The 26,529-nt window shown below is 41.8% G+C and overlaps 1 protein-coding gene across 3 annotated transcripts in view; it reads right to left on the bottom strand.

The window, feature by feature from the left end:
- The window catches only part of CTNNA2 (catenin alpha 2), a gene marked incomplete at both ends in the record, with an annotated part of 1,062,955 nt that overhangs the window by 730,226 nt on the left and 306,200 nt on the right, over positions 1-26,529 (bottom strand). For all 3 annotated transcript variants that reach the window (XM_079791896.1, XM_079791897.1, XM_079791898.1), the window contains one exon: positions 7,624-7,827. In XM_079791896.1, coding sequence (XP_079648022.1) covers positions 7,624-7,827 — 204 coding nt within the window. The remainder of the gene's footprint in view (positions 1-7,623; positions 7,828-26,529) is intronic.

Here is a 26,529-nt window from a genome sequence, read left to right as displayed (position 1 = left end):
CAAGAGAAACAAATCTAGTTAGACCCATCCAACCTGGACTCCTATAAGTCATTTAACTGTATGTCACAAGCTGATAATAAGCAATAGCAGACATGCATACGGCATGATTTTCTTTTCAAAGGGCCTAAGTCCCACACCAGGATAAGTGTACCGTCTTGGGTTCTTTAAGAACCAGGAGATCTGCCTTGTTCCCATGGGGACTGGATGTTCTATAGCTTCTGTGGATGCTGTGTCCAGATGACCCCAATGCCACCAACCACCTGCTAGTCTGGATCTACTCCTGGAGCCTCGCACGGCACCCTCATGCTCTGAGGGATGCTTGATCCTGGCACAATCTCTCTCACACTCTCACCCTCATTATCCCCCCAGGAAATGTGTCCCGCCGGTGTAGGACTGGACATCCTCCCTCCATCAGGGCCTGAGTCTATGCCTCCCAGCATGCCCAGCCAGACCACTCCCTTGGCTTGCTCAGATCCCACGACAGTAAACTCCATGAAACACCATTAGAAAGGAAGTACAATAATAACATAAGAAGGGAGATAAGAAAAACATAAAATGTTGCATGACTCTATACTGATCCCTGGGTACCTCTGGGAGTCACACTGACTACTGCCTGGAAATGCCAGCAAGCGGATTGCAAATGCCATAATTCAAGGATGCAAATCCCATGCAGAACCCAAAGACTTCCCCTCCCACCCATATTACCTAGGGAGAGTGGATTCAAAGGACAGTTTCAGAGCTCAGAGAAAGGGTTGGTAAACTTACTGTACTGTTTCAATGCCTGACTAAGAAATGCCAACTAAAAAGGAATTTGAAAACCATCTCTTCGTAGAGCAAAGGTTTTATAGGAGAAGCATACTTGCACAGATGAATTTGAAGCTCAACATTAATAGAGATGAGGGCACTGACCATATTTGAAGGGCGACAGAAGCTAAACATTAATAGAGATGAGGGCACTGACCATATTTGAAGGGCGATAGTAGAAAGAGTGATAAGAAAAGGTGCAAATGTGGAAGGCAAGGAAAACTTTCTCACCAAAGGCACCAAATATGGGATTTTAGAAATCTTACCCTTGAATGAAGCTACCAATCCTATTAAGACAACCCTTAATTCCCCCTTAAAGTGGAGGGTCATTACGGGAAGGTCTGGGCAACATTTGCACCTCTATGGCCCGCAACATTACTTGGTATTCTGTTTTAAACTAAAAGTTTTAATAGAGAAGCTTTTTATTAGCTGAACTGACATTTGTGAGTTTCACCCCCTCTTTTACACCTTAAAAGAAAGTAGAGAAATGAGAAGGCCTAGATAACACTGGAAACAAATTTTATGTTTAACCAATAATTAGCTTTATTCTCCAGTGATAACAACTTTTCAGTCTTTCTCCAACCTTCCTGTCCAGGAGAAATTGGCAGTATAATTATTTCTATAACAAAGTTATTTTTCTGTTTTTTAAAATATATTTTTATTGATTTCAGAGAAGAAGGGAGAGGGAGAGAAAGTTAGAAACATCAATGATGAGAGAGAATCATCGATCAGCTGCCCCCTGCAAGCCCCACACTGGGGATTGAACCCGCAACTCAGGCATGTGCCCTGACCTGGAATAAAACCATGACCTCCTGGTTCATAGGCTGATGCTCAACCACAGAGCCACGCTGGCCAGGCCAAAATTATCTTTCTGATGACACTCCTTTCCTAAGCTTTCTATGCTTTCTCTGGGACCCTACATCAAACCCACTTGTGCATTACGTGTTCTGGACCCCTCTTGCAGTACTACCTATAGCCCACTTAGAGAAATTCTGGTAAATGAAAACCAAATTGATGGAGAAAATCAATAGACTACAGACAAATACACATGAGAGAGTTTTAAGTAGAACCCGAGGCATTAAAAAGTTCTTCACAATGAAATTTCATTGATCAACATTTTCAGAGATCCCCTCTTAAAGCATCTGAGCTGCAGAGCTGTGTGTTTGCTCAGTTCCTGGGTCGCACCTCAGGCCTGAATCGGCACTGCCAGCCTGCAGGGCCTTCCCTGCATGCTGTTCCAACACCCTTCTGTAAAAGTACTCTCAAAATGAACTGCTTCTAAATGAATGACCACGTATTTACATAATAAAATGCTATGTAGCCAGTGAACATAAGGTTAGAGCATGTTTATTAAAATGGTAGCGTATTCAAAATACATCAAGTGAGGAAAACAGCTTACAAAACACCATTTACAAGGAGTTCATTTTTTTTGAAACTCAAGGCATAATGGACATGTGTGTGTTTGTGTATAAATGGATCAGTCATATAAGTTTAAAAACATTAGAAAGATATACAAAATCATTAACAATGATTATCTTTGGGGGAGGAGATTATGAATGAGTTTTTCTTCTTACTTCAGGTTCTTGTCCTTTTCAATGAACATACATTTCTTTTGACCATTAAAGAAACAAATAAAAAGTGTGAAAGCTCACTATTTTCAGAGCTCCCCCAGCCCTGGGTGTCACGTCACGTGTTATTCACATGGTGTCCTTTGCTGGAGCATTGGTGTCGGGGGAGCCCCAGAACTAGGCTGGAAGGACCTACACCCTCACAAATAATATCCATCAGAAACTCCCTGTACATTGAATTCCACTCCGTAGTAAAGGCTATGACAATGGCCCTTCAGGCACTTGTAATGTATGTGTGTGTGTGTGTGTGTGTGTGTGTGTGTGTGTGTGTGAGTGTTTCCACATCGATTTGTCTTCAATGTGCTTTTAACCTGTGCTTTATACTAGTGGTTTACAAATGGTCCCCAGAAATCTACTGATGTGCTTCAAGCGGTTTGAAAAAAGTTGGATTTAATATATTTTGAAAAATAGACCATTCTATTATTTATAAAAATACAATAAAAAATAACATGCCACATTTTTACACAGCAGAGACCAGCAAGTCATCACTTAAGGCCACCCGATTCTCTGCCATCACTGTGCAAACAGGTAAACTTGAATTGTACGTTTGTTTAAGAACATTGTAGTTCTGCATGAGGCTTTACAAAATAACCCAGAGAAACGCACGGTGTCTATGCAGAGAACACTGACCCGAGCTGCACAGCTCCACACACACAAGGTCCAGGCATTACCTGCTCCTCACATTTCCCCGAGACCCAGCAGTGACGAGTTAACATGGAAGTAACAGCCTAGTGCATCTCCTTATTGTTCTTACAAGAAAAGGTGCAAATGAGGAAGGCGAGGAAAACTTTCAACAGCTAGCTTTAGTCCTTAGTATAAGTATTATATTTGTCTAGTCTTTTACATCTATAAGAATGTGATCCATACTTGGATATTTATGATGATACAACTTGGAAACTTATTTTTCCCACTTAACTCCCTTTTCAAACGTAATCTGTCTGGCGGAGTGTCCAGGCTAATAGCACAAAGTGTGCTATTTACAAATTGTTACTACATCTGAGTAAATCAGAATTTTCCGTGCAATCAAAGCCCAATGAAGATACCATATTAGCGTGACCGAGACCGCTGCAACTGTCCTCCACACTCCCATGTCCATTTTGTGTTCATACAACAGACACATTCTTCTCACTGGCTGCTTTTTAAGCAAATTTTGTTTCAAAGAGAGTGGGAATGTGAACACTTCTACTGCTACCACTGGCCCCAGCCACCCTCCTCTCAGGAATAATTCCAGTGTCTCCCCGTCTGCCCTCTTGCTTGTTTATCCCTTGTGCTCCTATGCCCTGCCTTCAACACCCAAGTCACGGCAGTCTCTGCCCAACACTCCCCAATGGCCTTCTTCTGTGCAAGTGAAAGTCAGATTCCACATAATGGTGCTCAGCCGTAGCCCGACACCTTGTAACCTTGCAGATCCCATTTCCTGCTACTCTCCACTCACTTGCAACAGCCACATGAGGCTCCTCAAACACCCGGGCGCTCTTCACGCATTAAGGCATCTTACTGTGCGCTCCTTCATGTCCAAAAGATCCCTGACCGAATGTCTTCTTCTCAATGAACCCTTCCCAGGCCATCCCACTTCCAGCTGAACCTATGCTCCTTGTCTCCAGGTTTTATATTTTCCCCTTTCACTCTTGCTCAAATGATTTATTTATTGCCTGTCTCCCTCAACTAGAGTGTAAGCCCCAGGAGATCAGATAACTTCATCTATTTTGCTCCCTTCTGAATCTCCGGGATCCTAGAACAATGCCTGGCACAAAATAGCCAAGCAAGCAATACACATTTGTTGAATGAGTACAATCTTCTAAATTTGAATCCACCACAAAAGTTTTATCAATAAAATAACATGTTTAATTGTGTCCTATCATGGGGTCATTTTTAAGATTGTGTGTGTGTGTGTGTGTGTGTGTGTGTGTGTGTGTGTGTTGAAACAAAGAGTTTTACTGCCACAGGAAAAAAAAAAGCTGTAAAAATGATAAATTCCAGAGAAAAGATTATGTCTCCATTACCATTTGCAACTACTCATAGTACTTGGCATAACAGTCCAACAGCCACACTTCGTTTTGAATAGGAGTCGCTCTCTGCCCATTAGCGTCCACATATGTACAATAATGACTTTCTAGTTAAGCAGATTATTTTTAGGACTCTTCTCACTTTGAGATACATTATAAACTTGATAAAACAAATTAAGGCCAACCAGGCCTTGCCTGCAACTTTCCCAACAGTTTCTTCCAGCATGGCTACATCCCAATCATAATTTTTGCCATGTGCTTCTGTTCACCTAGCCCTCTATTTCATACCATAGTTTCCTTCAAGTGCACAGCTTTTGTTACTTCTTCAAATCACACACACACACACACACACACACACACACACACACTTGTTCATTCATTCAAACATACTTTAGTGGAAATATCTAACCCACAACTGAAATCCCATTAAGTTCAGTGTAACCTATGTGGCTAGACCAGTGGTCGGCAAACTCATTAGTCAGCAGAGCCAAATATCAATAGTACAACGATTGAAATTTCTTTTGAGAGCCAAATTTTTTTAACTTAAATTTCTTCTAACACCACTTCTTCAAAATAGACTCGCCCAGGCCGTGGTATTTTGTGGAAGAGCCACACTCAAGGGGCCAAAGAGCCGCATGTGGCTCACAAGCCGCGGTTTGCCGACCACTGGGCTAGACCATGGCTCATGCCTCTGGTAGACTTCCTTTCCCTAGTCACTGAGTACACAGCTCCTCTCCCCAGCCTCCCTCTCCCTTCGCTCCATACCACTTGACATGTATATGATTTGAGAATAGCTTCACCTATAAGTGAGCATCATAAGCTGAATCTTCATAAGGGGCTCATCAGGAGAGTTTTAGAATCCAGAAATGCCAGTTGTGTCCATTTTTAAATTTCTTTTTTTCCCCTCGATCTAATGTCTTCTTTATCCTAATGATATTGTCTAGGACAGCAAGATGAAGATCTACAGGGTGACAATTTGACAGTACCTTTATTCTCAGAGCTTATCATACTGAAAAAGAAATATCTTGTAACAGCCTAGGCACAGCTGACTAACTTACTGGTTGCTGTTAATATCAACAGACTTTTCAGTCAGGACACAGATAGGTATATGTTTTATATAAATATATGATGCTGAATCAAAACAAATATAAATTGGCATTGTGGCAGTAGAAATGAATGTACTAGGTAGGGATTATGGAGCTTGTCTAGTCACGTCCAATTCAACCTTAAAATCACCGAAGTGTGAAGTCCAAGTAGATTTTACACACTTTATATAAAAGTCAGTAGGAGGTGTTTTATTTCAGCCTTTGATCTGGATGCTTTAATGTGAACAGAATTTGCACACTTAGAAATGTAAGCACTAAACCCACCTGTGTATTGTCTTTAACCATATCAAAGTAGGAACCAAGTTTTCAATAAAAATACAAAATATTTCTGAATCACAAGAAAAACAAGAAACCGGAGTCCACAAAACACAAAAATCCATCAGCTCTGCTGATCTGAATGAGTTTACACTGAAAGGAAAAAACTCTGGTTGGCAGGATGCTAGACCCCAAACTGGAAATCACAAGTCACATATTGACCAACTCTTCCTTAATCACATTCTGTCATTTCTGTTCCCTGGAACACCCTTTTCCTCTGACTCATTTACACTGAGCTCTTAACCGTCAGTGAGATCCCTTCTGTTTCTAGTGCTGTCTTTGGCAACGATTCTTCTTTGATAGAAATTACCAGCATGTGTTAATATAAAACCACATTCCACATACAAGTCATAAGCCTGTTGCTATTCTATTAAAGGCAACAACAAATAGAGTACCAGCTTCTATAAGCATTCTTTTCTCGTTAAATCTGCTATTCCAAAGACTCACTCAAGGTGGGAGACACCAGTGAACAACATTCCCAGCTTTCCCCTGTATAGCACTATGGACCCACATCACAAAGGAGCGTTGGCCATCCAGCACCCTACAGAGAAGTCCTCATTAGTAGCTGGGTACCATGGGAGGCATTCACACCTACTCTGTGCCCTGAAAATGAGCAAGTCTTCCAAAATCGAAGAATCTGAAGGGTCATCATGAAAAGAAAACAGATTTTGTTGTTGTTGGTTTTGTTTGTTTGTTTGTTTGTTTTTTTAGTTTGCAAGACATTCTACATCGCTTTGTTTTCTGGCTCCAAGTTCTCTGGGGAGCCTAGCAGGAGCAGCAGCGCTCCTACCAATGGCTGGCTGCTTTGTCTCCAGATTGCCTCCGAGTGTCCCAACAGGGTGCAGGCTGGCCTCCAAAGCTGAGAGCAGATTTTCAGTGTCCCTGTTCCCTACCTGACCCCTGCGCAGGGCCTGCCTTTAACGTGTGATGTAAAGACCTCACCTCACCTACATTTCCCCTACATTCTCTCACACCCGGGAGTCCAGCACAGAAGGAACGCGAGGTCTTTCACGGTGGCAAGTTCTGGGCATCAACAATATCACACCGGCTGAATGAATGTAGCAAATCGATACGGACATGATTCAGTGGCTTTCAGAGCAAAGAATATGGATTGCATCTCCTTTTTATAGTTTTCATTGTACAGGAACGGACACACTTTATAACTGGAGGACAGGACAGCTTTTATCTGAGCTGCAATACAAGCAGACACTATTGTCACCCGTTGGAAAACTTGGAGCATCCCTCTCATAAGAATTTCTAATCGCACGACGAATCAATAGCTCTCCTGCAAGTTTCACTACGGTTAGAACATTTCCACCGTGCCCAAATGCACAGAAACATTTAAACCCTATGACACCTATTAATGCCTCTTAGGCTGGAAGATTAGCATCGGTGGCTATCCTTAGCTTTGACCGTGCTTTTTGTAAAAGAGGACATCAGGGTCTCTCTCCGGTTATTTCCATCAACCATCTGCTTTCACCAATGGAAACTTGACCTCAATCAAAGGCCAGCCACTATAAGAGCCCAGAAATCACTCAAGGAAAAAGCCAGTTTCCCTAAAATGATTTTCCTCTCCGCTAATCGCTTCCATACCAAAATGCATCTTGAGAGGACCTCAGATGCCCCCAGAGCCGTTCTCTGTTTTCCCCCGACTATCTTTGGGGAACACATGTCCTCTTTTCACACTGTGCATGCTTTCCAAGAGCCACTGGATCGCTTACCGAAGCCACCCCGCGACGTGAGCGCGGGCGGCCCAGGACTTACGTTGTTCATGTACTCGCTGAGCAGGTCCTGGAGCGCCTGGCGCACGGCGTTGCACTCGGCCACGATCCTCTCGCGCCTGTCGTCCCGGGTGCAGGAGGAGTCGGCCATGAGCGCGGCCCCGCTGATGATGCTCTCCAGCCTCTCCTCCAGGGACGGCCGGAACCTGGCCTCGCTGAATGTCATGGGGTCCAGGATAATCTTATTCTGAAAGCAGCACAGTAAAAGAAAAAAAAATCAGCAGAGGAGAGAGACCGCCTTTGCCCCCTGTTTTCTACACCAGAAATATCTGAGGCCAGGACAAGACTCTCCGTGGAGAAGAAGCCGGTCGCTTAGACAAATCCCGCAGGTGGCCTTGACAAAGTAGCAGCTTTCTGGAAGACAGTGTGCCCTAAATCTAATCCCCGGGGAGAAACATTGTTTGACGCATGTGTTCTTGGCAAAGGCTATCTCAACTGACATTTTCAAATGAGATGGTGACTGTGGCTTGGCATTTTTTAAAAAATGTGTAGCCTTCAAGGAAAGGCCATTTCATGCAGCTCTTGGGGGACAGGGGAAGATTTGAGAGCCCCGGAGCAAGAACATGATATGTAACTAACAAGGTGGGATGCATCTGGTGGCCGCTGTACACATCACATCCGCCTTCTGAGAAGCGGAGCGCCCTACAGCAGATGCCTTTGGAAACCTGGGCTAATAGCACCCAATAGGCACATTCGGCACAGGGTGCGTTCCACTAGGAACTAATATCTTTTGTGTAAAAAAACTAGTGCTCAACAAAAGGATCTGTGTGTGTGTGTGTGTGTGTGTGTGTGTGTGTGTGTTATTTGTCACAGTTAACTGACAGAGCCCTGACAGAGATACTAACATGTTCCGAAGGAGCTTAGATAAAGGGGGAAATAGAGATGTTACCTTAAAGGAAGGTGTCATAGAGGATTTAAGCTTAGCTTTGCCCTTGATGAGTCTGGAAATGCGTCGATAGAAATGTCCAGAAGTAGACAGAAATATGCATCCAGAATTCAGGAGATGCATTAGCCTGAATAAGGATCTGAGAATTGTCCGGGAGATTTGGACACCAGGTAGCAAATGGCTTACTAGTAAAGCAAATAGAACAATAGGAGCAGGCCAAAGAAGGCCCAATTAATACCAATTTCCAAGGGTATGCCGAAGGAGAAGAACCAAATAAATAGAAAACACAGCCAGAGGGATAGTAGCACAACCTGAATATCACTCTCTGCCGATCAAAGAGCAGAGAGACTGAGGAAGTGTATGATACGTAATGGCATGAAATAGAGGCAAAGCTGACTTTGTCCAATGGCTGGTTTCCACTAGGAACCCCCTTTCTGCTCAAAACAAGGAACAAGGTTAAGCAAGGTGGAATGGCCTGCTGCAGGAGGAATATGCTCATCTTCACTGGACGAGCACACTCAGAGGTCCGAGGACCAACGTGGTGGTGATGGAGAAAACAGTCTTCCTTCCCCAGGATCTATGGTGGAATTGCCATTCCATTACTGTTTCCTTTGACGTTCATCATCCCTTTACCTTACCTAGAAATCCTATATACAAGTGATAAAAGCCTAATATGCAAATCGACCGAACAGTGGAACAACCAGTGGAACAACCGTTCGCTATGATGTGCAATGACCACCAGGGGGCAGACGCTCAATGCAGGAGCTGCCCCCAGCCCATAGGCCCCAGGCTAGCCAAGGTGGGTACCAGCGGGGGGCCCCCCAGTCACCCCGCCGGTCACCCCACAGATTGGCCCTGATTGCTGGCCAGGCCTAGGGACCCTACCCAGGCACAAATCTCATGCATCGGGCCTCTAGTATAATAGAAAAGAAAATGAGAGTTGGCAGTCATACCTTTGCTCAGTACCTAGTATGTGCACTTACTAGAGTTCTTAGTGCTAAAAAGAGAGTGGAGAGAGTAAAAGACACTGTGTGATTTTTTTCCAAATGCAATATAAAATAACTGCTTAGTCATTACGGAACAGTCTGGGCTCTGTGCTCTGGGAAGGCTCTCCTTACCTCTCCAGAGCACCCTAAGGTATTTACTGGAAGTTGTGCTTGAGGCATCTGAGACTCTAATTTCTGGTAAAATGTAAATCTCCATAACGAGAGCTCTTTTCAGCACAAAGACTCTGAACTCCTGAGGGATGAGTTCAGGCAGGTGACAAGTTAGAAAAAAATAAGCACCCACTAAACACCGCCCAGGCCTGAGGTCCACTGAAATCTTGGATTTCCTAGGAAATTAGTTATTGGCCAACGTTCCCTCTTCAGGTTAGAGGGCCAATACACGAAGCCATGCAGACAGGAGGGAAGCTGTTCTGTGGCAGGTGTTGGCATGAAGACCATCTTCACATTTGCACTCTCTTAGATCTTACAGAGAGGGGGAATTTTACTGAACTCAGTACTCAGGCCCTGTCTCTTGTGACCTAGTAAACTTCCAAATATTCTCAACAAATCATGGCCGGCCTCAGGACAGTGGATGTCCGCAGGGCAAATCACTGCAGCTGAGATTCCCAAAGGAACGCTGCAGGGAGCACAGTGCTCCCACAGCGCCGGCTATCTCTACGAGAGCTGCATCTGCAAGGACTCTTCCCAGGAAGAACCTTTAGAATTCTGTCTCGTTCTCACTCTCTCTGTCTTCATTTCTACTGCTTTTCAGTCCTGAATTCATGATATTTTTATTACCATGTAATATGCATACATTTGGCCCTGACTGGTTTGGCTCAGTAGTTGGAGCATTGGCCTGTGGACCAAGGGATCATGGGATCATGGGTTCGATTCTCAGGGGCATGTACCTCCATTGCATGTTCCCCAGTCCCAGTCTCACATAGACGTTTCTCTGTCTCTCTCTCTCTCTCTCTCTCCCTCCCTCCATCCTCTCTCTCCCCTCCCTCCTGTCTCCCTTCTACTCGCCCTAAAAATTAAAAGTTACACTTGATCAAAATATAATTAAACTACTTTCTTTTATAAAGGTTACTGATTTTCAAAGAACTCTCTTACAGAAACTCATATTCCTATAAAGCATAATAAAATTTGTTCTGTTTCGAGGTTTTAGGAGACCCCAAAGAACCACATATTGGCTGTTTATTATACTGTTGGACTAAAAAATATAAAGAAGTGCCAATCTGATGAAAATATACTGAGGTAAAGTTGAACTCTCCAGTAAGGGCGACTGTAAAACAGTTTCTTGGCAGAACACAGGTAAATGTACTACCACCATTAGAACATTATTTCCTAAATTATTTTCCATGGAACACTGAGCTTAGAGATGTAATGTTTTGATGAAAAAATAAGTTTTTGTAGCCAAATATGCATGGGAAATCTTGCATGGCCTGGAGCAAATTATCACATGAAATTCTTTGGGGAGCTCTGAATTACAGAAGTCAGTTTACTGTAGCATTCCTCACACCTACTTGAGTGTAAAGATGCATGCACTTTAATGTATGCACTGCCAGGCCGGTGTGGCTCAGTGGTTGAGTATTGACCTATGGAACCAGGAGGCCACGGTTTGATTCCCAGGCAGGGCATATACCCGGGTTACGGACTCGATTCCCAGGGTGAGGTGTGCAGGAGGCAGCTGATCTGTGATTATATCTAATCATTGATGTTTCTATCTCTCTCCCTCTCCCTTCCTCTCTGAAGTCAATAAAAATATAATTTAAAAAATGAATAGATTTTAAAAACTAAGGTGCATGCACTATCAGGGAGAACCTAAGGAACACACTTTGCAAAATGTTGCAAGAGAGAACTTACAGTATCAGAGGAATGAGCTTCCCACCTGCATGACCCAGGGTGGTCAGGAAAGTAAATGCACTGAAACAGTGGGCGTAAAAAGCTCCGCATAAAAGTTACACTATTCATCACATTTTTAATGTAGTTATTACTTATTTATAGATCACAGGGGGAAAAGCTTTTTAAAAATTCTCCCTGGAAAAGAAACGATAAATTTACAATAGTCCAATCTATATCTGTGGTGGAGATGGGAGCTTTGCAATGATGGATGGGAAAGTCTAGAGGGGAGAGAGAAGGCATGAAGATAACGGGCAGAGAGAGTGTGTGTGTGTGTGTCTGTGTGGGGGTATGGATCACCTATGTGTATTCACCTATGAGTGGGTGGGTTTGGGTTGTATGTAATGGGTAAAGGGGGAAGTGTGTATGTGTGTGTGTGTGTTCAGAGAACTTTCCAGATCTCAAACAGGCTTTAGGATATGAGAAAAGAACAAGAAAACAGACAGAGAGACAGGTAAATAGAAGAACTAAATGAAGCCTAAATGAAGCCACAAGCTTAGAGGAAAATATTACAGTTGCTAAATTAGTAGAAAAAACAAATAAACTCCTAAGCTCAATCCTGAGTAAGATATACAGAGAACCAAAGCCAAAGCAGAGTATTCAGAAGTGACTTAAAAATAAACATCTCGTTCTGTTCTCTTTGCTACCACACTTCAGGGTCCTTTGAGATCAGCAAACTGATCCCCTCCTTTCCCTAAATCAGCTCAGCCGGGCCTCACCTCTCTATGCGGCTGCCCTCTGCTGGCGGGAAGGGGCGAAGCGGCAGCCGCATCCCTCCCTGATCAAATCTCCCTTCTCTGGTCACTGAGGAACTATTGCAGGTACCAAACAGAAAGGGCAGGCCGAGGCTTCCTGCCTCCCCTTTATAGCAACTGTGCTCCTCCTGCGAGAGGATTTTATGCTGCACTGACTTATTTTAATCCACTGAGATTTTACATTTTCAATATCTAGGTCTCTTGCTTGCATTCTTAAAACTCATTAAGTTGTTTAATCTTTTTGATCTCTCAGTTCCATCTTATATTGTCAGGTTACTTCATTTGAAAATTGTGGGCCTACATTTCTTATGCTATCTTTTCCTTTTTTAAAATAAGACTTACTTTAATATATTTTATCTTGTCTGTTTTCATTCTGCTTTTTTGACATGCCTATTTTGTGTTTTGTAATTTTACTTATCTTATATTTTAGTAACATCTTTACTTTAAAAAAATTACTGTTTTCATTCTTACAATTTACGGAGTGGCAACTGGAAAGCATGGCCTTAAAGAAAGCAGCCTCAATAATTCCTCCCCAAGCAAAGAAAGCTGAGATTCTATTCTGACATCAAGTCAGCCCTGTAATGGTCTCTCTAGTCCTACATAACTGATTTCCCATTATTTCCCTTGTTGAACTCTATAAGAATTTTACCTTGAAATAAATCAGCAGACCATACAGTTCAAAACTACTTCTCAGAATAATACATTTACCTGTACTCACTGCACAAGCAATTGTCAGGAGGTGTAATTGTTAAATCACACCTATCACCCGTTCTCTCTGCAAAGAGTTATATGACCTAAGAGTTCAGAACAATCATGGAACATTGAGTTATGCTTGTCGCAGGCCCTGATACAACTGGAGGCAGCAGGCAGACCTCTGCAAAAGCAAGAAGTTGAATGCAGTACAAACAGCGTGATAGGTCCACTATTCTGTGTCCTCGATATTAATATTACTATTCCCATCTTATTGAAGTGGCAAATGATGCCAGGATGTTGTCTCATGGTCATACAGCTTAGAAATGAGGACATCAGGATTTGAACACAAGCCTTTTGACATTAAGCTCAATGAGCCTCCCATTGTATCAGACTGCACACATTCAGTGGAAATGAGCCTAATTAATCATAATTATAAATATGTATTTATTACTTGAAAAGCTATGAAATGCTCTTAAACCAAACATAATGACGTAAGTACCATCTGTCATACTGTCTTCTTGTGTATCATCTGGATCATCTTGCCCTTCCAATGGATAATAGAGAGTACAGCCATTCATTCAACAAATGGGTACCAGTTACTATGGATGTCTGAAGGCACAGAATGAATAACCCTTTATTTCTAAAAGTTCACTGTCTTGTCAAAAACAGAAACACATACAGCCAATTGTAATTTGGAAACTATACCGATGATGTTAAGAAATGACTGAGTAATGGCAATTTTCACAGTTGGGAGGTGGGAGGTAAAGAAATCGTTCTGGAGAGGATTACTCCTCAGCTAAGATTCCAAGAGTGAAGAACAACAGTTGGCCAAGCAAAGTCAGGATCAGGAAGAGGCAATGAAGGCAGAATAGGAAGTGGAGGCCAGTGCGTGGGGCTCTGTGAGAGACAGCATGGTAGAAGAAGAGTATTACAAGAGGTTTACCGAAGCTGAATTGTAAAGTATGAAGCCACAAGTATGGTGCCATGGAGGTTCCCCAAGCAACTCCCCTTTGAGAGCATCTTCTACTGGAGTGTAGTTTCCTGACCTTCTCCATCTGCTGGACTTGTAGATGCATGACAGCTTCACAAGGAGTCACACTTGCCCCCAGGCAGCCCCTGTCAATCCCTGAGCACAAGCAGGCCATTCCTGCCCAATGGAGACTTCCGCAACAGGCAAACCCCACTCCTGCTCTGGACACCCCACTGGCCTGACCGAGACTTTCTCAAAACTGTTCTGAGGCGCTTCCCACTCAATCCCTTCTTTCTTGCTTGACTTTCACACATGTTTGGCCTGCACTGCTATCAAAAAGCTCTCTCAGGCTCTATCTGCTGGTTCTCTCCCACTTTTCCTTCCACAGGGAATTCCTCCTACATGTCTAACCCCACCTATCTCGGCGTTTGCTTCTCCAAGAATTGGTGAGGAGACCAACAGCCATGATTTGAAGAGACTTCTATGCCACCTAGGAAGCTTTCACTTTGTGAACATCCCTTTAGACAATGAAGAGTCATTGAGAGTGTTTTAAAGAAATAGGAGTGGCACAACCCTGTTTGGTTTTAGAGGTTTTCCTCTGGACATTGGGGAAGGCAGCTGGACTAGAAGTAGAAGGCAGGGGAGGCATTGCCAACCCTCCAGAACCCAGAAGAAATATGGAAAAAGTACAAGATTGTGTTTGTATCGGGCACATATTGGGACACTTTTAGAATGTCATCTGCAAAATTTAGAGATGCGCAGGCTGTGAGGATGAAGAAGTCAAATATAAAACCTAAATTCCAAGCATGGGCAACATCAACAATGCAGGCATCAGCAACTACATCCTGCATGTCAGCCGTCTATTCTGTAATTAAATTTTTATTAGAATACAGACCCATTCACTTACATACTGTCTACGGCTCTTTTACACCACAATGGCAGAATGGAAGTTAGGACAGAGACTGTATGGCCCACAAAGCTTGCATTATTTACTACTGGCCCTTTAGAAAAACATTTGCTGACCTTGAACAAGTGTGAGATGAAGAGCAGGTTTAAAATGCCTGTGATTCACTTAAGTTGAAAAGGCTGGTGGAAAGTTAAGTATAAGTGCATAAAAACATACCAGGTATAACGATTTAGGATCATCAGAATAAATGCAGAAGTGAAAGGCCTGAAAATAGATATGATTCTCAAGGATAAATTACAGAATGAGAAGAATAGTGAGCCCAAGACACAACACTAGAAAACCCTCAATGTATAAAAGAGAAAGAACCCTCCAATGACACTGTAAAGAATGGTCATAGATCTGACTAGACCCAGGAGGTTGTATGGCCATAGTTGACAAGGGAGAACAGCAGGGAATTCTACAAAGAGGGTAAATAAGATCAAAACTGAAAACTTCGATTAAATGGAATTTTTTGCTAGAAAGTTACTAGCAATAAATTGTGAGCCTACATGTGTACTAGTATATGTATACTGTATGTATTTACAAATATCATCCAAAAGCCATATCAGGCTCAGTGGAGAGTAACAGAAGCAATCTAGCTAATATTGAGACAAAACAAATTATTTTTTGCCCAGCTGGCGTGGCTCAGTAGTTGAGTGTCAGTCAACCTAAGAACCAGGAGGTCATGATTTCCATTACCGATCAGGGCACATGCCTGGTTGCGGGCTCAATGCCCAGTGTGGGGTGTGCAGGAGGTGGCTGAGCGGTGATTCTCATCATTGATGTTTCTATATCTCTCTCCTTTCCTTTCTGAAATCAATAAAAAAATTAAAAAAATAATTTTCTAATTCATAAAAATTCATACAATATTTTCTCTGAACGTTCTAGAAAACACTAGAAAAGAGAAAGAATTTAATGGTACTAAAATTAGAAAGAAGATAAAACTATAATATACAGATGATATATTATAGACTGGACACCTGAAACCTATATAATTTTATTAACCAATGCCACCCCAACAAATTCGATAAAAAAGAACATAAAACTAGAGTTGACTCTTTAACAACGTGGGTTTGAACTGCATGGGTCCACTTGCACATAGATTTAAAAATAAATATATATGTAATTGGCTCTCTGTAACCAGTGGTTTTGCACCTGCATATTCTACCAATCCACCATCAAAAACTATTTTTCCAAAGTTGGAAATTCGTGGATGCGGAAGGCCGAATGTATGCACTACTCTTCACCATTTTATATAAATCACTTGAGCACCATGGATTCTGGTACCCACGGGGGACCCTGGAACCATCCCCTGCGGATACCAAAGGCTGACTATTTCTGATTGCAGGTGTTGCAAGTGTTTACTTGGGGGAAAAATGAGAATTAACAAAACAAAAAAAAAGAAAGAAAAAAGAACTACAAATTAAAAGCTTTTTCCCCCATGAAGGCACTTATGTCATGTGTGAAATCAATTGCCTTCCTATATACAAGGAATATCAAATTGGAGGACCAAATTTACCATAACAGAAAGTACAAAACAAAACAAAACACACCTAGATGCCAACTAGATACAGGAAGAAAGGTGCTCAGAGAGGTGAATGGACTGTCCAGGCTCACAGCCAGAGCAAAGGACAGAGCTAGTGCTGGGAAGCAGGCCCAGAGCTCCAGGAGCTGCGATCCAGCCACAGCACCACACGGTTTTCCTCTGCACCGCTCTGGATATTTGTAACATCACTCAGGGCCATGCAAAATTATCAGCTTAAAAATCAGCCTGCTATATCTGGTCAACCATTTAATTAACTCTCCCCTAATGCCTTGGCAGGGCCAGACCAAATGATTTCATAGGCCTTATACGGTCCCCAGGCCAGATGCCCCCCACCCCTGATAAACACTAAAGCAGAAGTAGCACATGATTCATTCACACTTTAAGACAGTGTAAAGTGAACAACGACCGTGAATGAATGCTCTAAATACCTACTTTATCCTATTTTTAAAATGTCTCACCTGTTTCAAACTGGTCAGCAGGCATTAATACACCATGAAGGAAAGCAAATATAACTTAGTCTTTCTTTGGCTAGGGATTAACCATCTGCATGCCAACAGCTGAGAAAGGGAAGCTCTTTCCCTTTAGAAGCCAAGCACCTGCTTGTTAGACTGAGAGAAAATCTCGTTTACTATCATTAGAATTTATGGCTTCAATCATTAAACTCCTTTGAGGACTACTTAAGTCATCTCAAGAATTTTCAGAAAGACAAGGAAGAAAACAATTTGATAAGAGTATGGACTAGCTTAATCATTTGTTTTCTCAAAGTTAATCTTATAACACATAGAAAAAGCAAATGCTAGCTGCTAGCGGTATGAGAAAGTCCTGTGGTTTTCTTTGTTGTGTGTGACCAGCTTGTAAGAGATTGTGTCGTGGATTTTTACTACTTCATAGTTCAAGGTAGCAACTGAGGAAAATAATGAATTCTGCTCCAGCTCATAAACGCCAGACCCTCGCCACCTGCTGTCCAACAAAACTACTTCGAATCAAACAAGCAGAAGAAAGAATAAATGTCAACATGCCCTTATCCAGTAATTTACTTTCATTTTCTAAAGATCTTAAAAAAGAATCTCAAAGGAAGGTACACTAGTGAAACTCATTCTTCAAAAGGAATATGTCCTTCTGATATGGAGCCATTAAAGCAATGAAAGACAAAAAAAAAAAAAAAAAAAAAAAAAAAAAACCTAAATTGTAATGCATGTTTAGGTGAGAGAATATTTATCCTTTAATTATTCTTAGCTTTTCCCAGGATTAGGCAATATTGTGCACACCTTCACTTCCTTTCTTTTGCACCTTTAACATTAGCCCATCCTTCTACCAACCTCTGCATATCAAAAATGTGTAGTTTGCCTTGTCTGGAAGTATAACTGGGTAGGTTTTATGTTTCAGCCCTCCCTTACTTTCTCTTTCTCTCAAGTATACAATTCAAGAGTCCTTCTATGTCCAGCTACATGAGGAGCTCAAAGCCCTGTGGGGGTAACGCTGCCTTAGCCTAGGCAAAATCTAGAGACAACTAAGCATTCAAGAAACTCAAGCTTTAGCTTGACCGGCATGGCTCAGTGGTTGAGCATTGACCTATGAACCAGGAGGTCATGGTTTGATTTCCAGTCAGGACACATGCCCACGTTGTGGGCTCGATACCCAGTGTGTGTAGTGCAGACAGCAAGCCGATCCATAATTCTCTCTCATCTTTGATATTTCTATCCCTCTCTCTCCCTCTCCCTTCCTCTCTGAAATTATATACTATATACACACTCAAGCTCTGGTTTAACTTAGAGCTTCATACTGTCTTTAGAAATGGCCTAGACCACAAAAGGTCCCAGGGTCCCAGTGGGATCAAAGTTTGGTAAGGCACTACATTTCATTTATTGTATTATTTTGCTGCACTGATATAATATAAAACAAAACAAACAAAGTCAACTCCAGATAGCACCTATTGATTATTCACTACAGTGTTTTAAAAATGTCTTATCCAATTTAAACTATTTGACTAGTGACCCTTGAGGCAGTCTCTCTCAGTTTCCCATTAAAATGACTACAGATAGAAAAAGAAGAAAGAAAGAAAGAAAGAAAGAAAGAAAGAAAGAAAGAAAGAAAGAAAGAAAGAAAGGAAGGAAGGAAGGAAGGAAGGAAGGAAGGAAGGAAGGAAGGAAGGAAGGAAGGAAGGAAGGAAGGAAGGAAGGAAGGAAGGAATTGTACAGCCCTGAAAATGGAGAATGAAAGACATCTACTAACAAGGAGGCACAATCATAATTCTGGCTCTGAATGCTCGAAAGACTTATTTTAAAAACTGAAGCCTGAGATAAAAGCATAAATCAAGACAATTTTAAAAGAATTAACCGAGGCAGCCAAACCAAAAGCATGTTATTTGTTCAGTTTTAAACACTTATTCTCCCATAATGTATCAATAATTAACACAGACACATTTTCATCGTTCTCATTCTATGCCAAGCTCTCCCAGTGAGAACCTTTCTATCTTCATGTGAAAACTTTCTCTTGGCCTAACTAAGGTAACATTTGCAATGGAAAATACCGAGGCTATTGAGCTTCAATCACCTACGTTTTATTAAATTGCAGAACAATGCTAACCTCATTTTAGATTTGCCTTAACTTAAAAATTGCACAGTATTTTACTGATTTCTTCGATCTCCGGTATATGCTTAAACATAAACTAATTATGCCATTTATCCAATATGATATTATTTGTAATCAAACATTTCAGTTTAATTGGAAACAAATGCCAAAGATTATAACCAAATAATTAATACAGCACTTTTTATTCTTAGATATTTAATGTTGTTGTGGGTTTTTTTGTGTGTGTGTTGTTGTTTTTTTAACAAAGAGAAATCTGTCTAAGGTCACATCAATTCCACTTGACAGGAGACGCTGCTATTTAGGTAGGCAGCCACTCACCAAGGTGCTGGAGGAGAACACTGGATGAGGAATTCCAGGCCCAGGACACGCCTCCTGGCTGGTCTCATCTAGAAACCTGCTTCCTTTCCCTTCATTCATCATTGTGTGTTGTGGGATGCTCTGGGGCATTTCCTGAGCACAGTCTCCAGCTCTGATAAGGCCACTAGCTTACAACTAATCACAGAAAAGCAGGGCAAAGGCACTCACCCTGAGCTTGACACTATGGATTAATTAGAAAGCACACGTCTGAAATGTATTCAGTCAAATCAAGTCTTTAGAGAGTCACACAAAGGAAACTTGCTTTACTCTTCTGCTGAGAAAACTGTCATGTCATCTCTTCATTCTCTTTGGACTTTCTACATTATTAACCATCTTTCCGTATTCAGTCTTCATTTTTAAAAAATCGTTATTGTTGAAAGTATTACATATATCCCCTTTTTTCTACCATGAACCCCTTATAGCCCGCCCCTGCCCTCTGCCCCAGGCCTTCACCACCCTACTGTCTGTGCCCATGGGTTATGCATATATGCATACAAGGTCTTTGGTTCATCTCTTCCCACCCACCCATCCTCCCCTGCCTTCCCTCTGAGATTCAACAGTCTTCATCCTATTTAACCTCTGTGTGCTACTTAACACAATTTAAAAGCATCCACTCTTTAAAGGGAGTCTCACTATGCTTAAGGGGGCCCTGCTTTACTGGGGTTCTCCTCATACCCTTCTGACAGCTTCTCCTCCCATCTCTTCCCCAGTTCTTCTTCCTTGATCTCCCCCAGCAGGCGGTATTTCTCCAGGCCTAGCTGTATAGGACAGGAGCAGAGCAGACTTTCTGGACACCTTTTGACAACCCATTATGAAGTCACTTAACTGTTAAGTAGCAATATGCCTGAGACTGCGGAAATAGGGTGTAATGGAAATGCCCTTGGGATGGGCCTAAAGCACCCCAAATGGAATGTCTGGACACTTGGATAAGGACTCCATCTGGACACCGATATGAGTGAGACTGCCACCCACTGTGGGCTATAAGAATGCAAAGCTCTGACCACCCAACACTTGAGCTTGGCTGTCACATTCGGAGCCCAATGGGACATCCACTCCACTGTAGAAGTGCCACCATCCCAGCTGCCTGGTTTGATACTTTGGATGCTGCCAGTGATCAGGAGTTTGCACTGGATGCTCACTCTGCTCACTCTGTATTACGTAAGCTCCCCCATTCTGCATGTAACTTGAGTATCCCTATTGGCTTATTAGGGAGGTCTCCCCTAATACAGCTGTCATTATGGAAAGACACAAACGTGACTCCTTTCAAGGATGCACCCCTTGCTCATGACACCTGCTCCCTGTCCTCAGTTCTCTCAATATCCTCTTTCTTGAAGACATCAACTACTCCCATACCAGAGTCATCTGTGAATAAGAATTCCAGTTCCATGTCCAGTCCTCACCCTCCTGAGTCCCAGCTCTGTACCTACAGTTGCACACTGGACTTTGACAGTTGGAGGTACGATCACCTTCTTAGGTAGAAGGTGTGTAAGAATGAACTCTTCATCTTTCTCCAAAGCCTAGCACCTTCACTTCAATGTAGGAAAAACAGAAGCAGGGACAACATGGGAACCCATAATCACACTTCATTCTCCTAGTGCACTCATGAAAAATTAGAACCACTGAGGAATGCTCAAGCATCATTATTATCTAGGACCAGGTGTAAAACAGTACAGAGTTGAATGGCTTGGATTGAAATTCTGGCTCCAACTCCTTGTAGCTGTAACTTCTACCTGAGCAGGGTTCTTAAAGGAGACATGTCTCAGTTTCCTCATTGGAACAGTAAGAATAGTATCAGAATCTATACTATAAGGTTGCTGAAAAGTTAAGACCTGTAAAGAGCTTAGGATAGCATATGACACATAGAAGTGATAAACAATGAAGTCATTTGAAATAGCTCTTTTATATAATAGTTTATATTTTCATTGTCATTCCATCCTCCACCCTTTATTCAGGACATTATTGACTCCCATTTAGTCCATCATCAAGACTCTAAATTGACTTTTCTTATACAACTTATTTTCCCCCTAATGGACCATTCTTAACATTCTGCTTAACCATACTACCCTTCTGGCCCAAAACACTTACTGGCTCCCCATTGACCTATTATCACCAACCATCTGACAACTTACAGATGCTGTGATCTTACCCAGTGGCTCTCCAATTCTATTTCTATCATTCCCTTTGTAATATATGTCACAATTCCCAATGGATCTAGGCAATGGGTTGCATTTTTCTTTCAACCCTCAGAATTACGATGTCATTTGCGCAAGGGAGTCTCACTATGAATTACGATGTCATTTAGCCTAAAGAAATATAAGCTCACATCCATTTACTCCATGTTTAAGATTCCTGGCCTTAAGATTCTCAGTAATCTGACATGAGCCCCTGCCTATCTCAAAGGTCATCTCCCAGGACTCTCCTCATGAACCCCTGGTTCCAGCCACAGTGGCTTCAGTTGCTTCCCCCACCTCAGTAAGCTTCATAAGTTATCGTCTTATCAATCCTTCTCTATTGAATATATCAGTACCACCTTCCTCCTGCTGCTTCTTGGAAGCCCATGTTGATCCTACTCAGGGAAGGCTAACTTCAACTCTTTGTGCAGAAGGCTCTCTTTCGATAAGTCCTATTATTGAGCTCAGTGTCAGTTACCATCTAGCTTACCCATTTGGCTCTTGCCCCAGCATCTTGTCCCAGCATTATTATTGGAGTGTGTGTGTGTGTGTGTGTGTGTGTGAGAGAGAGAGAGAGAGAGAGAGAGAGAGAGAGAGAGAGAGAGAGAGAGAGAAGGTGGAGGAGGAGGAAGAGGAAGGGAAAGAGGAGGAGGAGAAAGAGGAGAAGGAGAAAGAGGAGGAGGAAGAATAATGAAGTAGAAGGGGAAATCATCAATTACAATGCTTTCCTATATTTTGGTATATTCTATGGCACCCAGCTGAGTGCTTCTCACATAAACAGCTGATACATATTTGCTGATTAGCAGATTTAGGGTTCATGAACACAAATGTCCCTTTCTCCAATCTTTCTCAAAAGGCTTCTAACGAACAATAGGGCTCCACAGGGAACCCAGCCTTTACAGCTGAATGCATGTGGGTGGCACTTCAACTAGAGATGTACATTTTGGTCCACACTCCTATGTGATGTGGCTCGGTGAGCTTGAGACTCAGAATTATTAGGGTGGGGCACGTCATCTATCAGGATGACGAGTGTTGGTTCTGCTTTCAGTGTGAGGCAGACTAGCTGAGGCAGCCAGATCTTCAGGCTGGTGTTCCAGGACTGTATAATTTTAATCCTGATTTATCTGAAAGAGGGAACTATTTTAAATTTCCATACTGGGGAAGCTAAGCCAACAGGCATTTTCAGTGAGTGCATTTAAGTGCAGAGTGTGTATGTGTGAAGAGGGAAGTGTTATTGAAAGGAACAGTGTGATAGAAATAAAAATTCCACAAACATCTGAAAGTCTCATACGAAGGTCTGACTAAACTACAGTTGGTAAACAATGGCTCCTTGGCCAAATTAGGCCCGCTATCCATTTTGCTTGGTTAACAAGCTAAGCATGATTTTTACATCTGAAAAGCGATGGCCTACCAACATGTTACATTTCTGTCTAAAATCCTCTTCCTTATTACATCCTTAAAGAGTAAGATGGAAAGTAGCCTGGGGGTGGGGAATGAAACTATGACATGAATCCAATAATCCAGCAACTGAATAGTGACTAGATTATCGATGGTTGAATTTCTAAAAATATTTTATAAGAGAAACAAACTTTTTATCCCAGAAATTATTTACACCCTGTCTTTGGTTTGGAATGTTAAATGATCCATTTAAAATGCAAAGTCAATTTATATTTCTCAGAAGCAATTATGACTTAATTGCTGTTATCAACCTAATAAATTACTAGGTGGTTTTCACAACTGGTTATACACTCACATTTCATGTCTGATGAAAGAATAATTGTACCAATATTCTGCAAATATGAAAAGGAAATTGGTTCATTGGTCACAAGGAAAATGCATACACCTTTAGTGTAAACTCATCTATCTTTCTCCGTCTGTTTTTAAGCAGGCAAATTAAGATGGGAAAGAAACAGTTTGTGTCTCACAGAAATAATGTGCAATGTGTTAATTGCTTTCCAAGAAACATAGTATGATTGAAAAATATTCTTTGTGCTTAATGAGATGTCATGTTCTCTTTTGAACTCTGGATTTTGATGTATATCTGTTGATGATGATTTAAATTACATAGATTTTTTTGGATAACACTGGATAACATAGAATGGGTTAAGCCAATTAAGAAGATAATGCTTGCCCGATAGAACCTGGTAATATAATGAATGGATCATGAAGGCATGGGATGTCTATTGTGGAGAAGTTGATTTGGCATATTGCAACAATCTAGAAGGTTAAAAATAAATTATGGGTGCATAAACTGGATAGCCAGAAGATCAAAGCAGAGTATATTCATTTCATATTCATTAAATAAACATTAACTTTATGTCTATGTGCTAACCATGCCAATAAGAGTATGCATAAGGCCTGGTCTCTCGCCTCATAGTGTCACATTGGAGAGACAGAAAGTGGAAATAATAACAGGTTTAATATTAATATGCACAAAACATAATCATAACATAGAAAAATTAGTGGCTTAGTTATTGGGATAATTAGGGAAGGTTTCAAAAAAATAAGCTTCCTCAGCAGGGATGAACATAAAAATATTAGGTAAGAGAGATAGAAGGAAGTTCTGCCAGAAGAACTACCATGTAAATGAAACAACCTGTAAATGAAACAGCAGTTGTTCATCCTTAGAAGAATGAACAGTTAATTAAGGCAGAACATCAAACAAAAGGTGATTAAAAGAGGATATGAGATGAGAGAGATAGTCAGGCCCAGTGAAATGATTTGATGTCACCTTAAGGACTTTGAAGTTTATCCTAAAGACGGCATCTCACTGGTAAGTAATACATAAGACATGACTTGCATTTGGGGAAAGCCAGACTGGCATAGATGATGGACTAAAGAGGGAAGATGTTTGGAGGAGGGAGGGACAAGTCACTAGGAAGTTACTGCAGTGATCCAGACAAAAAATAAGGCCTGAAGAACCCAGTGTTTATCAAGATGAAGGTGAGAGAGACAAGCCAAGAGTCTAAAAAGGAACCAAACTCATTGGTTTTCAAGATTAACTGGAGAGAAAAGTGGCTATGTTAAAAAAGGCAGTTCCTTGAGCTAAAACAAGAAATACAAGGAGAACAAAGGTGAGGCTTGACAGAGGGAAAACGGTAGGTTTAGTTTGAGAACTGTTTAGATGCTTAGAAATAATCCAAATTACCATGACACAGATAGAGCAGGACACAGGTCTGGGCCTCAGGAGAGAGCCTGGGACTAGAGAAACAGATGTAGAGTACCTGGGGTCCCAACAATGGGCCCTTTTAGGGAGAATCTAATGGGGTAAAGGATACAAGTTTAGGAAAAAGCCATACTGAGGTGGCGGGAAAGAGGAACAAGCCAAGGAGAGGGAGATGTAATGGTCAAGGAGGTGGGGAAAAATAGAGTAACCTGAAGTTGTTGACCTTGACGAAAGAAGTAGTTTATGGAAAGAGATGCCAAGAGTTACCTGAGAAGTTAAACCTACACAAGGCAGCTTTCCAAGACTGATGCCTTGATGGACTTCAAGTTCTCCAAAATCCAAGGTAAAAGCTACACTGATTTAAACCAACGGGCTAAAGCACATGGCAAGGTAAAAGATACATTATTGTATTATTGTCATTAGTGTTATTATTACTATCGCTAATTTTGCACTATCAATACCATTTCTTCTCCCTTAAATGTAAATAAGTTTTGACTGTAATTATAACCCTTCAACTGAACTGAAGGACTCTTTTTGCCTCATCTGCCACCCAGCACATATTGTCATTCATTCTTTCTTTTGATTAACAAAGATTAGGAAGTTACTATGTGTCAGCCAGTGTTAGGCACCAGAAGTAAAACTGCTACCACAAAATAATTTTTTAATGGGGCACATTTCAAAAGAATATGAAATGAAGACATGAAGAACATGGACATCTACTGCTCATGGCAGCTCCGTGTGGAAAATCACAGATCAGGGATTGCTTGAAAAACAGAGTATTATTCCTTTTGAGCAATTTACCATCTAATAAAGTGTAGCTGTTAGCTTTCTTACCCAAAGGAGTGCTGAGTGTGAAGTGCTAATTGTTAGTATGCTCCTCTGGGTCTCTATTCCTTCAGGCTGTTGCACTTTACCGATAGGGCTATATTCTTTTTGCTACAGAGACTCCTTGCTCTACCTTACGCCCCCTACCCTCCGCCTTCTCTCCCACAACTTATCTCCACTGGGCACCTGGCAGCCGGGTGAGGCCTGCATCACAGGGCAACAGGGCTGAACTGTATGAGTTTAAACTAGTGACAATGTGAGGGGTTTTGCATGGCTATTGTTTATCTCCCAGTGTTATACTCCTGTCTGGCAGCAGTTAACCAATGAGAAAATTGGTCTTTCCTTACTATAATTCACAAGGTAGTGCAATGCTTAATTCGGTTGGACACAGAGATGGAAAGCTGCTAGGACAGTGGTCGGCAAATGGCGGCTCGCGAGCCACATGCGGCTCTTTGGCCCCTTGAGTGTTCTAACGCCACTTCTTCAAAATAGACTCATCCAGGCTGAAAACCGACTTCTGCGCATGGGCCACGAAGTTTCAATTGCACTGTACGTGTGCGCCTGCACTTGGTATTTTGTGGAAGAGCCACACTGAAGGGGCCAAAGAGCTGCATGTGGCTCTCGAGCCGTGGTTTGCCGACTACTGTGCTAGGATATTATGAAGGACCTAACCACTTGCCCCTCCGCCCATCCCTGTCCACAACACACCTTCTGAGTGCTGATTTAAATGAATTGATCCTTACCTAGAAATGTAACCAGTGGTCTCTAGGACATGGCTATTTTACAATATGTAGCAATTAATCTCTGATAAATTTAATCTATGCACAGCTGGTCTTTGCATAATTATAAATGTACAGTCAAACAAAAAGCATGATAGTCTTAAAATGACAGCAAAGAACAAACTGCTGTGTTAGGATTATTGACATTAGCAAAAGAAATGGATGGTAAATGGAAGTTACTGGCAATGATTTATTTGGGAAACAATGTTTTTGAAGGTTTGGGGCCAAAAGCTGATTGCTACACAATGGCTTACACTGTATTTCCTGGCACTGTATTCACCAATAATGAATCTTTTCCAAGGATGTGGCAATCTG

This window comes from Cnephaeus nilssonii, assembly GCF_951640355.1.
Source record: "Cnephaeus nilssonii genome assembly, chromosome: 15".
Taxonomy (NCBI): domain Eukaryota; kingdom Metazoa; phylum Chordata; class Mammalia; order Chiroptera; family Vespertilionidae; genus Cnephaeus; species Cnephaeus nilssonii.
This window is presented reverse-complemented; position numbering and strand designations above follow the sequence as displayed.